The sequence below is a fragment of the Marmota flaviventris genome, chromosome 4, assembly GCF_047511675.1.
Source record: "Marmota flaviventris isolate mMarFla1 chromosome 4, mMarFla1.hap1, whole genome shotgun sequence".
In the NCBI taxonomy this organism is placed as follows: Eukaryota; Metazoa; Chordata; class Mammalia; order Rodentia; family Sciuridae; genus Marmota; species Marmota flaviventris.
This window is the reverse complement of record NC_092501.1, coordinates 75,699,752-75,713,513: the sequence shown is the minus strand read 5'-3', so window position 1 is coordinate 75,713,513 and position 13,762 is coordinate 75,699,752. Positions and strand designations below refer to the sequence as shown.

The window sequence follows — 13,762 nt, the reverse complement described above, 5'->3', positions numbered from 1 at the left end:
GCTAGGCAAGTGCTCTATCACTGAGCCTCAACCCCAGCCCCCAAACTCTTAAAATTTAATTGCCATTATAATATAGTAATACCTTAAGGGGTGATTAGGTCATAATGGCACAATCCTCATGGATAAATTATTGTGGGAGTGAATAGTTATAAAAAGAGAAAATTTGTCCCCCTTTTTCTCTCACTCTTTCTTCCTTATGTTCATATTTGCTCTCTCACCATTTGGTGCCTTTCCCCATATTGTGACTCAGCAAGAAGACCCTTACCAGATGCAGCCCCTCAATCTTGGGCTTTCCAGTCTCCAGAACCATGAACCAAATAAACTTGTATTGTTTATAATTTACCTAGTCTGTGCTATTTTGATAAAGCAACAGGAAATGGACTAAGACACAGGTACTGTATAAGTTTCTGGAGAGATGGCAGTGATAAGCAAACCTGCTCAAAGGTTCTTGCAGCCTTTGAAGAAACTAAGAAGAAGAAGCTGAGCACCAGGGACAAGAAACAGAGGAGGCTCTTACCACCCCTGAGCCTGGGCAAGAGGAAAGTGGGTAATAGAACCTAGAGAGTCCTTCTGGGGCCCAGACTGCCTGATAGGAGCTGTGCTCATCAGTTGTAGTGACAGCAACCCTGTGTCAGCACAGGGAGAGTAACAAGCCTGTCCTAACCTGTTCCCCAACTGCAGGATCCTGCCAGGGCTGCTTCTGGGCAGAACCAACCAGAAGAGAAAGATGACATGGTCTGTTCACATTAGTTGCAAGGGACCCAGAGCAGAAGGCAAAAGGTGGGTCTGGAGAGGCCAAGGTGGATTTTCCCACCCAGTGTTCAAGTAGGCAGCCAGAGGATGGCTGAAACATGTCACTCATATGACAAAACCAGGCTTCAAGATCTTCCTCCATGCAATAAGATTTACTGAGCACCTATTTTATGGGATAGTGGTCAAGACCAAAGTCACTTTGCTGCCAGCTTGAAAGCCAATTAGAAGCCAAGATATTGAGATACTCATGTTTTTCCCTTGGCAGCAATTTGCTCATGTTGTTATTACCATGAGCAATTATAATTAGTAATTAGGGACACTCTAATGTCCAAAATGAACCCTGTCACCAGACACTGTGTCAGGAACTCAGCATAGTTTTCAACATATATTCAGTGCAGGCATTTAGGATCAGAGGGGTTAAGTAACCTCCAACTAACTACCTGACATGGTACTTGGAGAGCACAGGACTCACGAGCTATTCTCTTTCCTCTAAGTCTAGAAAAAGAAGCAAGGGGATGATCACCTTTAATGGCAGAGAGGAAAGCTGAGGCATTGAGCTCGGTAGCTGAGCCACTTTCAGCTCTCCAATAGTTCTGTCTTGGTCCTGTGTATGTGATGATAGACTTCCCTGGTTTCCCTGGTTGCTCAGGATGTTGGTAGAGAAGACCCCAGTGCTACTCTTTTCTTCACAGGGGTTATTTCCACAAACACCTATAAAAGCAAGCCAACAAGAAATCAGCAGCTTGAAAAGGCTGGCATCTCAGCATCATCTCTATATGGGGCACCCAGTTGTTCTTCAGTGACAGAAAGAACTTTAACAGTTGCAAGAAATCATGTGAATTTAGCACTTTATAAAGGATGTTGCATTTAGAACAGAGAAAGGGAAGATTCTGTATGTGATTCAGAAACCTATAAAAAGGTCACTTGTGTGACCCAACTATGAAAATATAGGTCCAAGGAAAATGAATAATGACAACTTGCCTTTGTTAAGATCTTGTCACCAAATGGAGTGAGAGGGGAAAGAGTCAGATCTTTCCATTCTCTCAACAAGGCACTGAGAAGATATCATCCCAGTTCAAACATGAGAAAACAGAGTCAAAAGAAATAAGTAGCTTCCTCCCCAATCCCATGACTGGTATGTGGAACTGCTCAGCCTCTCCCAAGACCCCACTGTGATCAGCATGTGATTCAAACATCATTTTGGGGGGGGGGGAATTTGGTAATAACCATACTATGGGTTCCTGTGGGTAAAAACTAGAACACTCATTCCTGTTTATCCCAAGTCTAAACCTTGACCTGGCACAGAACAGAGAAAAGAACATGAGGCAGAGAATCAATTGTAAACCTTGGACAAGGCAGTTACCATTTCTGGACCTCAATTTCCTTTTATCTAAAATGGAGATAAGCCAGGAGCAGTGGTACATGCCTATAACCCCAGCAACTCTGGAGGCTAAGTCAGGAGGATCGCAAGTTCAAAGCCAGCTTCAGCAACTTAGTGAGGCACTAAGCAACTTAACAAGACCCTGTCTCTAAATAAAAATATTTTTAAAAGGCTGGGGATGATGGCTAAGCACCCTGGGGTTTAATCCCCAGTACCAAAAAAGTAAAATGAAACAAATTAAGTAAAATGGAGACAATACCAATAATGTTGTAAGGTTTTGATGTTAAGAAATTATATAAAGAGATTGTATATATATAGAGAGATAGATAGATAGATAGATAGATATAGATATATAGATATACTCTAATATACATGCATATATAGCATATATATAAAAACAATTAATGTATTTAATGTTAACATTAACTATTCAACAAACATGCAGGAAGGCATAATGGTTTAAGTTTCTTTAGATCTCAATATATAAATATATGGATAGATTCACTAGTTTGATACAGACTCATTAACACCCAGGGAAATGCCCAAACTCCTATATTAAATGAACTTCATTTAATGAATATGTTCATCATTGTGTGTTGCTAGAAGTTGAACCCAGGGCCTTGCACATGCTAGGCAAGCACTAGGCCACTGGGCCACACCCTCAGCCCCAATGAATTTGGTTTTGAGTCATTCAAATCTAAAGGTACTCAGTAGGTAACGAGGCAGGACACCATTCCAAAATGCAATATTCCTGGACATTTCATTCATAGTCCACTGTTGCATCCTTCTGGTAATATTGTGGCCATCTGTTCATTTTCTTCTACACCCTCCATGAGAAATGAGAATGTGACTTATGACTGAGCTTAAAAGCCAAGTTATGCAACTTGTGTCCTCTCCGATAGAAATATGAGCTAGGAGCCCTTCTGTGGATAATTAAAACTCAACTTATTGTAGACCCTGATGGCTGCTCATAATGGGATGTTATCTATTTGGCCAATGACCTCCAATTTAAACTGGCTACCTCAACAGATGTTTAATTAAATAAAAATTCATGGCAGTCAAGTCTGTGCCCAGGGAGGTGCAGCCAGGGTCACTATGGAAACCTTTTCCTCCAGTGATGGTCCAGCTGTAGAAGGAACCCCAACTGTGACAAAAGGCCACGGTCTCAACAGGTGACTGAGGCCCAAGGTGAGAGTCTGTGTAATAGGAAAACCCACGTCTGGAATTCTAAGATGATGCAGACTTTGGGTGTCAATTTTTGACACCCGCCCTATCACAACAGGCCATCTTTGGACTATACTGAAATGTGATTTGACTACCACATTAAATTTTTTGACAACAAAAGTGATGGATCATCAGAGAGTGTAGAGGAAAATTTAAGGCTTGCTGAACTGCCTTAGGAAGAAGTATCAGTACACCACCAGACAGTGAGCCCGAGACCAGCCTTGTGCATGAGCTGAGGCTAGCCCCTGGGGCAGCTCCAGCCACAGGGTGAAAGCTGCACCACCAAGGCACCAGTATCATCACACCCCACCCCGCCACATCCCATTGCTTCTGGACTGGGCAGCTGCAATGCCTGGGAAAGCCATCTGCGATGATGGGCACATGTGTAAGAGTGAGAGTGTGTGCATGGTTTTCATAGGGCCCAGCAAATGAGGTGCCTGCACTTAGGCCTAGACAATGCTGTCCAGTGTGATATGAATCATTTCTGTACATAGGGGGAAATTGTGCCATGCCCTGGGAGCATGAGGAAGCAAAAGATGAGCCTGAGTTTCAAACAGTCGGTAATTACAAAACCACCCAACCAGAAAAGCATCCATGGTCCTAGGAAACTAGGATGGGGAGGATGTTAGCCTCCCTGTTACCTCCATCCAGCCCCTAAACCTGCCCCAAATAAATATTATCATATCGTTCTTTGATCTAATCAGTTGCTCTCTCATTCTTATCTAAAGGATGGAAAAATTCTTTAAAAAACAAAAACTTGACTCTTTGGGTTGATCTGTCACACACCCACAAGTAAGAACTGCATGCTTGCTATGCAAATTCAGCTTCCAGATCAGTTGCAGTCTCCTTCCCAGCTGTGCAGGTGATTGATAGAGCTAAGCCCATACTATGTAGAACAGCCACTTTCAACAAGGACTTGAGTGACAACAATAATATCCTCCATGTCATGTAAGGAGACTGGGCAGAAAAGCACACAGTGGGTGTATTCAGCTAGGCCTAATAAAGAGAGCAAGTTTCTGCCTTACAGCAAGATAAGCAATGGCAAAGCCCACTCTGCCCCTGAAAGTGCAGAGCTTATTGATTTGTGCCACCACATGGCCTCTATGCAAGCCATTTCCACAAGGAAACCAATACAAAATACCTACCTATGCAGAACTTAGCAAGTTGCCCATGGTAATAGTGATCACCTGAAAATAAAAGTCTCTTCAGTTTCTGGAATTAGGTGAAGACATACCTTTTGATTGAGAAATGACTAATTCTATGTTGTCAGGAGAATTCTGAATCATTCTAACAGCCATGTTAAATGTGAAGCCCTCCAGGCTAATGTGATTCAAGGCTAATATCTGCCCTCCTGAAAAAAATAAAACATACTCAATAACCCATCATGGAAATAAGAAAGAGTGATTCCTTAAAACAGCATCTCTGGCAGTTAATAAGAAGATGTACCTGGTTTAATTGTTTTTGCTTTTTCTGCTGGTCCTCCAGGAATAATAGAAGATATAAAAATGCCAGGGTTAGATTGGCCTCTGTCTTCACCCTCATTAATGACAAAACCTATAATCCAAAATAGCATTTAATAAGATGATATTTAATGACTTCAAAACTCAGAGAGGTTAAGTTATTTGCTTGAGCTCACACAGCTACCAGGTGGCATAACTAATATTTGGATCTGGGTGCAATACACAGGGAAGAGTTATTCCCTTTAGCAATCACAACTAAAGCTAGAAATGCAGCTCAAAATGTGTGCTGGATTTTACTCCAGAAGATAATCAGAGATAGGAAAGAGATGATTTTTAGTCAAGTACTCTGTTTCAGTATCTTGTTTTTAAATGATCTGAAGGGTCTTCAAATGTGATCAATGATGAGAGAAAGACTGGCTATTACTCCCTATCGTGAAGAATCCACTTATGCTAGAGAAATGTGGTTACACGGTATTAGGGGGAAATACTTTCCTACCTTGTGCTTAGACCCATCCCCAAAATGTATCAGGGCCTACAGGGAAATTTTTGACACAAAAGTCCCACTGTTCCTTAGGGGTACTTCAAGGGAGGGAAAAGCAGAAGAGACTACCCCAAAAAGGCAAATTGGGAGAAGAGGGGAAAGAAAAGGGAGTAGAAAGTCCAAAGGGAAAAACCACACGCACATCTCTCTCTGCCAGAAAGAAGAGAGTGGGTCTCACCTGGAGGGAGCCCTCTTACCAAAACCAAGATGGCGGTCACGCTTCAGTGTCACATGCACGATTTCTCGACCAGGTTCAGCACTGACACTCTTTCTTCTGTTATTCTGGAACCCTAGGAGTGTAATCAAAACACCATATTGTGCTTTTACCCCCAAATTATTTGGAACCCAATATAAAAGGAGGGAACAATCTCTCTCTCTCTCTCTCTCTCTCTCTCTCTCTCTCTCTCTCTCTCTCACACACACACACACACACACACACATACACACTGAGAGCAAAGACAGCCCACATTTAATTTCCTAGCAAAACTCAGAACCAATCACTGAGGACTTTCTTCCAATGAGCCTCACTGGGTCAATTTGGGTCAAACTTGGGCTGTAAGAGCACAGGCCAGGTAGACTGGGCTGTGGTGCCTCTTTTCTGTCTGACTTTTGATAGTTTTTTGGCCTTGAGACAAGATGGAAGAGGACCAGGAACTTTATGCATTAAAGGCTTGCTCACTAGCTTGTGGTGCTACTGGAAGGCGGGAGAATCTATAAAAGGTAGGTCCTAGAGGGTGGAGGTTAGGTCACTGGTAGTGTGCTCTTGAAGGGATTTGGGACCCTAGCTCCTTCTTCCCTCTCTTTCTTTGCTTCCTAGCCACCATAAAGTGAATAGGCCTTTTCTACCCTGTCTTCTTGCCATGGGCCACCACAAGCTCAAAGCAACAGAGCCAAGCAACCATGAACTGAAACGTCTGAAACCATGAACCAAATAAACTTTCTTCTTGTTAAGTTTATTTATCTTGGGTTATTTGTTACAGTAATGGAAAGCTGACTTACACAGGCTTCCAACAGTCAGAGGGTAACAGGAGCTATCAGCCCAGTCTGGGTACTTTGGAGTACTTTCCCAGTTTGGGCCTTAAAGGCAATCCAAAGTACAGCCCTACAATTGCTCCCAGAGTTCTGGGATTAGATTCTCCAAATCTTGTCACAATGCACTTGGGAAAATTCCCCACTGGTGACGCACCACTGTCATCATTCCACATCTCTTCCTCCCTCTGGAAACATGATGGAAATTGGCAGACACTCAATTTAGAGAGTTGCTTGGTGGTATTCCAGATCCAGCCCTCAGGCTTGGTGCTCATCAAATATAGATATTTTCCTTAGTTATGAAGTCTCTTTGTCTTTGCCTTCAACTGGGGGCTTGCCAGGAGGAAACTGCTATCTTCCCTATGCATGTTTTCTGGGGAACACTGAGTGATATGCTGGGCCTTGAAGAAGCAGCATAACTAAAATGGATGGTGCATTTTTCTAAACATACCACTCCATAGTAGATATTCCCTCTGCTGAACCAAAGGGCTGGAAACCAATTCACCACAGCTAATGCATTACAGATCCACATACCCAGCCAAAGCCAAATGTTGATTGGGAGAGCTCTTCCCAACCATAAGAAAATTTTAGAATCATTTTAAAAGTAAAAAGGTTACAAACTTTGGGAAACAAACTGCAGTGGTGGCAGAAGGTCAAAAATCAAACATTGTATCTAAGGTTTCCTTTACCAAAACCATGGCCTGGCCCATACCTGTGTTCATAGTCTGAAAAGGCAGTCCAGAAAGTGGGCCACAGGTCATTGACTTCTGGATCAAACAGGTGCTATTCAGCTGCTCCTGGCCAGGGCAGGGGCTGCAGAGAAAGGTTACAATGTAAGTAAGATAAGGCAACTTCTTAGGCAGTTCTAATATGAACAGTGATCTGGAGAAGGCTGACTTTTGCCTGACTATCCAGCAGTTCCAGACACATTCTCCAAAGAGGAAGGAATGTTATCAAATCTGATTATCAAGGCTACACCAAAAGAATGGTGGTAGAATCTTTCTGTCCCAAAGGGTTAACTGCAGTCACCTAGATCTCACATGAACGTCCCACTATCCACCTTTGGGTTGGATATGCAGCTGTTAAAGGCCTCCATTTCTTCAACCATAAAATAGGGATAATATTCTATTTCCCAGGTTTGTGATGGCACCAAAACCATATAGTAGTATAAGGCATGACACTCGATGGGTCCTGATGTTCTATTGTTTGCTTTTTTTTTAGCTGAAGGCTCTTAGTGGGGCCAATCATGCTCTAGTACCCCACATAGGCTGTGCCTCCCTGAGTACTAAAAAATTGGTGATCTTTACAGGTGTTTGAGATGGATGCTCCACTCCCAATCGCACTTATTGAGATCAGAAAACTTTCGTGCATGTTTTCAGTGGCCTTAGCTGAATGTGCAGTACAATGGTTTAAATGTGGTTTGTGCCCTAGGAGTTCATGTGCTGGATGCTTGGTCTTCAGTATGATGCTGGGAGTTAGTTGATTATTTATGAGGTGGAGCCTAATGGGAGTTGCTTAAGTTAATGAGACACTGACCTCAGAAGAGACTAAATAGTTCTTGGAGAATGGGTTGGTATAAAAGAGCAAGACTGGCCCCTCCCCTCGTTCTTGTCTCACCCTCAGGTCTCCCTCTTACATGCATTCCCACCATGATGCCACCTGCCATGAGATAGTGCAGACAGTAGGGGGTCTAACCAGAGCCAGTGCCATGCTGTTTGGACTTTCACCCTTCAAAACTGAGCTAATTAAACTTCTGTTTTTAATTAGGTACCCAGCTTGCATTATTTTGTTACAACAACCAAAAATAGACAATATACACAAAATTCTAGTAAGGGAAGCATGTTCTAAGCACTAGGAGCATGCTTGAATCAAGGGGACCCTGCCCTATCCCCAAGTTCAGCTCTCCAAAGAGATAAGCTATATTCAGAGATAAGCAGAGTAGAGAGCAAGAAGAATAGACACAAAGCTATGGGTGCCTAGGGCCTTGCAAAAAAGTTATTATTGGGTCTCCAGGATGGACAAGCACATGAGCAGACTGTCCCCAACACCAGAGAGGCCACACCACAGCTTAGGCAGTTGGACCATAGCAAGGGATGCTGCCTTGGTTGGCAGTATTCACAGAAAGAACAGGATTGACAGAGGAGAGGAACGTAGTAGAAAGGGAAGGGCAGCACAGTCAGCTCTTTGTAAGGTCAGAATGAGCCTCATTCTTTGTCTTTGCTCTTATGTTGTGCATTGCAGCAAATTCAACCCAAATTGATTGAGAACTCACTGAGGATCATGCCTGGGCTGGTAAGGCATGCAGGGTGAAAGGGTGAACCACATATGTCCTAACCTCTGGGTCTAGATAACTTCCAAGTCTACCAAGTACCCCAGGGAGAGGTGTTAGCAGAGTGTTCATTTGTTCAAAGGAAGGAGAAATCCCAGCCGTCTGGGAGCAGCTGATAAGGATATGAAAATGAAATGGCCTTTGAGGATGGCCTTTGAGGAAAAGAAAGGGCTTATGTGCCCCCAAGTTTTTATAGCTCACGTGACCTGGGCCACACATGCTGCCCTCCACTTTAAAAGTCATTTACTGACAGCCACAAAGGGACAGATATTATACGAGCCTGTTTGGTTTATAAGGTGCTTAGAGTAGCCAAAATCAGACAGAAAGCAGAGTGCTGGTTGCCACGGACTTGGGCAAGCAAGGAATGGGGAGTCAGTGTTGGATGGGGACAGAGTTTCAGTTTGGGAAGATGAAGATCTGGTGGATGATGGGTGGTGATGATTGTACAGCAATGTGAATGAACTGAATGTCATTGCAAACTGTGACTTTAAAAAGTGGTTATGATGATATCTTTTATGGTTTGTCTATTTTTACCACAAATAAAGGGTTTTTTTTAATGTAAACCTTTAAAAAAAAATTTACTGAAAGCCTTCACATTCTGACCTTAGAGCTGAGACTGCACTTGATATGTCACTTTTCTTGAGTTTGAGTGATTGACAGGGAGATGGATGAAAGCATGTGAATGTCGGGGTGAAAGGGAAAAGGGGGGTTTCCGTAAATGGACCCAGTGGTGTGCAGGTACCATCCCTATGCAAGGGAAGTTGGGAAAGGCTTGGGAGAAGCAGTGACAGGCAGTAGGTGGCCGAAAGCTCAGCACCTGGCCCAGGGCTGGCACACAGTAGGTGTTTATATAATTTACCAACCAAAATGAATGAATATTTACCCACGGTGTTTCTCCCTTCTCTCTCACCCAGCCCAAATTCTACTCGTCAAACAAGACTTAATGTCACCTCTCCCATGCAAACCTCCCCAGTCCTCACCTGCAAGGGAGCCACAATGCTACCTATGCCTGCCTTGAATGTTTAATCCATTCTGTCCTCATGTGCTTCTATCATGTCCCGTAGAGACCATGGAAAGGGTACCAGCATTGGGACCCTCACTGTGGACTCAGCCCGTGTTCAACATTTATAACAGTTTAATTCCTGCAGCCACCCTGTGGGCATGGCTTTACTGTTCATACCACTGGATGAATGGCACAGCATGTTAAATAACTTTCTCAGGATCACAGAGAACTAGACAGCTGGATAGGCATTGGTAACCAACTCTCTTAAGGCTGGGATGGATCCACAGTGTGGTCTGAAGGGAACCTCCAGCTGAGTCATCTTTGCGGTAAGCAGAAATACTAAGCATCTCCTCCAGTCACCAAGATTGACAGTGACCCATGGCCACAGTCACACTCTTGGCCCACCTCAGACTTTGACCATAGCTGTGATGGAAGGCCCATGAGTGGTCAGGCTCAGTTCGTGCTGACAAAATCCCACCTCAGATGCAGTTCTCTTTCTGCCCTTGAACTTCTTACACATCTTGGGAGCTTTCTCTTCATCCTCCCACTCCCTCTTTACCCAAAAGTATGGGGGAGCCAAGTCCCACAGATGACCTTCAACCCCAGAGGAATGGGGGCAGGCACACAGGCATCCACCCTTCTGTTTTTTGGCAATTAAGGGAGATCTTCAGTACACTTTGCTGAGGAACTGAGCCTTGGTTGCCCTCAACGTTACTTTGATGACCCCATCCTGTACAGGCTTTTCTTCCTTCCCTAGCTCACGCTTCTGCTCACACCTGGCCTCACATCTTTAAAAACCCACCTGCACCAAGTCATGGGCTTAGGTTGTGCTTCTTTTGGATCTTCCAGATGGCCTAGGACTTAAAACAAGTCTTTAGTTTCCTTTTTTTCCCTACAGGTTACTAGAGAGCTATTAAGAGTGGTAAAATTTTTGCGTTAGTAAACTGAGAGACACAAACATACTTTACAGCAGTATCTAGAGTTTACTGAGGACTCCAATACAGCTTCCTATTGGAAAAGCCAACTGCCATATGATGCTGCAAAACCCCTACCATGAGGGATGATTGACAGGTCACTGGAAGCACCATCATCCCCAGGAAGCTTACTTTGCTGTTAATACATTGTTCAATGTGGCTGCTAGGTTGGGAAAAGCACTTTCCAAAGTTCCACATATTAAAGGTGTTACCCATGGCACTATTAGGAAGTAGGGAAACATTTAAGAGGTAGAGCCTGGTGGAAGATCCTTAGATCATTGTACCTTAAAGGGAAATATAGAGACTTCAGCTCTTTCAACTTCCTCTTTCCTTCTGAGCCGCCATGAGGAGAGTAGATTCCTCTACCATGTAGTCCTACCATGATGTGCTCCCTTGCCACAGGCCTGAAGACAATGAGGCCAACTAATCATGGACTGAAACTTACTGTGAGTCAAAATAAACTTTCTTCTTTTAAAGCTGATTGTCTCAGGGATTTTGTTGCAGTGACAGAAAACTAACAGTGGTCTTAAGCCAATCGTGGCTGCTTCTACCTTTTAAAGAATAAAATGCTATAAAATGCCATTAGTCTGAGTGGCAGATGAAAAAAAAATGGCCCCAAACCCTTTGATGGTCACATCAAGAGGTAGAGTTTATTTTTGTTCTCTTCAACTCTGTGCTGACCTAGGACTAATTTAACCAAGAATATGGTGGAAAAGATGCCATGTTAACTCGAGGCTAGAGTTTATAAAGAATGGCAATCTCTCCCTGGGCTCTTGAAGCCCTGAGCTACCATGTAGAATCTTGCTGGAGACACCATATGGAGAGGGCTTGAGATTGCATAAGAAGGGAGAGGGACCCAGTTAGCAATGTATCCCAGCCCCAGCCACTCACACCAAGGGCTGTGCACATGCATTTCCTTGCATGCATCTTGGACTCCCCCAGACCAGTCCAGTCATGATCCTGGTCAATACCACAAGAAGCAGAAGAATTCCCCAACACAGCTCTGCCTGATTTTCTAACCTAGAAAATTATGAAATGGGATAACAAAATGGTGATTGTTTTACACCACTGCATTTTGGGGTGGTTTGTTGCACAGCAATAGATACACAGAACAGTTTTGCTTCCCCGTTATTGATTATGTTTGCAGTGCACATTTGCATCTATAGAATTTGGGCAATAATTTTCTAAGAATTACTTCAAGATGTATACATATATACATGAATTTCAGTTCAAATGAATCATCCATACACTCATGCTGAAGCAGATGTATAACTCATCCCTCAAAACAGCTCCTACAGCAATCCTCGTTAGTCGTGTGCTGCCTGGGGAATCTGGGCTATTTATATAACTTGCAATGTAAGTGTCATCCAAGTTCTAGGCTATTTTTAAATGTATGGATCATTGTTTTATAATGGAAAGTTACATGCATCAGCTCACTGTTTTCACATAAAAATTTAAATGTCATCAACGGGGAAGGTAGAATAGTGTCAAAATCAGAAATATAGTCTCTGGGTCCAGCGGTATTTGTTTGAGTTCTAGCCCCTCTGTTTCCCCTCCTGTAAATGAGAAGGATGATAAAAATATTCCACATGGTTCTACAGGTTAAATTAGTTGATATGTGCAAGTACCTAGAACACTACCTAGCTTATGATAAGGCCAAAATTACTGTATTTTTTTTAAAATTCTGTCCTCTTTCTCTACCAAAAGGTATGAGCATCATGGTAGGGGAGTAAAATTTTGCCCTACAGTATTTAGCTTAGACTAAGCCATAAGAAAAGCATAACCCCACAACTAAGCCAAGGAATTAATTGACAGTGAATATATACTTTTCCTTAGGCATCTATCATCCTTTAAACAACTGGCTTTAGGTATAGATGGCTCCAGCACACCAATACCTGGTAGTTTGGGCTCAGAGGACAGAGGAAACCCACCTGTCTCTGATTCCTTCTGTACCAGTCTCCTTATTGGTTTCCAAGTTGAAGTTCTCCAGTGACGCACTCAGCAGGCCGCCTATGGTGTCCTGCAACCTCGGTATGAACAACTGATTTTCTGAGCATGACAATCTCTGAATCCATGTAAGAGGCTTGGACTGGGCCTGCCGGGCAGGGCTTGAATTTGCCATTTGCACAAACTTATCCTGATCTGAATTGGAGGAGAAAAAGATAAATATACTTTACACTCAACATGATACTGGTCCCATTGCTCTTGGAGTGGCAAAACACTCCCAGGCTCAGGCTTTTCTCTCCCAGTTCTTTTTCTGCACTGAGAGGCCTGCTTTTTTGCCTCATGCTAACTCAGGGAATTCTTGTGATTAGGCTTGGGACTGCAAGTCTTCCTAATTAGCACTTGCTAATGAAGGACATTTTAGAAACCTAAGAAAGAAAAAACCAGAGGCTCCCTCCCTGGTAGCTGATAGAACTGGGAGCCCAAGAGCCTGTTCTTATGGGTGCTCACCCAAAGCATTCCTGGGAATGTCAGGCTCCAGCAGGGCCTTAGATAAAATTAGCTTCTAGCACCCAGTTCTGCTTTCCGCCTTTGCAGATCTGTCCTCACAGTCGTTCTCATAACAAATGGGACTTTGAATCATCCAAGCTCCCAAAATTAGGCTTTGCCCTGTGGCACACAATCTTTAATCTCAACACAGCTTAGTTTTCCCTGGTAATAATAGTTCATGTAAGATTCTGTTTCCTGGAATATAAATAACACCAATATAGCACCAATGTGTTGGACTCCTAGATTTGTTGCTTCCCTTCCTTCCTTTGTGCAGAAAGGATTAATAGGTGACTCTGGTCAAGTCCCAGGTGTAAGAGATTTCACTATTTATATTGTTCACAAAAAAAAAAAAAAATGGGGATTTGATCAATAGTCTCTTAAGTTAATGAGGCTTTACCCAAAGTGAATTTGTATTTTGAAAAAGAAAAATGATGACCATCTCCAGACTATCTGCTCCCTGCTAAAACCTGGAAGGAAGGCCAGTGCACACATTGCTTTGTTATGGGCACCATTTTTTCTTGTATGTGTGTATGTCTAAGTATGTGTGCATATGGTAAGTGTGCTGTGTGGTGCCA

At 43.1% G+C, this 13,762-nt stretch overlaps 1 protein-coding gene across 2 annotated transcripts in view; it reads right to left on the bottom strand.

The window, feature by feature from the left end:
• The window catches only part of Frmpd2 (FERM and PDZ domain containing 2), a 96,129-nt gene that overhangs the window by 22,806 nt on the left and 59,561 nt on the right, over window positions 1-13,762 (bottom strand). For both annotated transcript variants that reach the window (XM_027947929.3, XM_071610762.1), the window contains 6 exons: window positions 12,626-12,836; window positions 7,101-7,201; window positions 5,557-5,649; window positions 4,805-4,912; window positions 4,593-4,709; window positions 1,277-1,464 (listed from right to left, as the gene is read on the bottom strand). In XM_027947929.3, coding sequence (XP_027803730.2) covers window positions 1,277-1,464; window positions 4,593-4,709; window positions 4,805-4,912; window positions 5,557-5,649; window positions 7,101-7,201; window positions 12,626-12,836 — 818 coding nt within the window. The remainder of the gene's footprint in view (window positions 1-1,276; window positions 1,465-4,592; window positions 4,710-4,804; window positions 4,913-5,556; window positions 5,650-7,100; window positions 7,202-12,625; window positions 12,837-13,762) is intronic.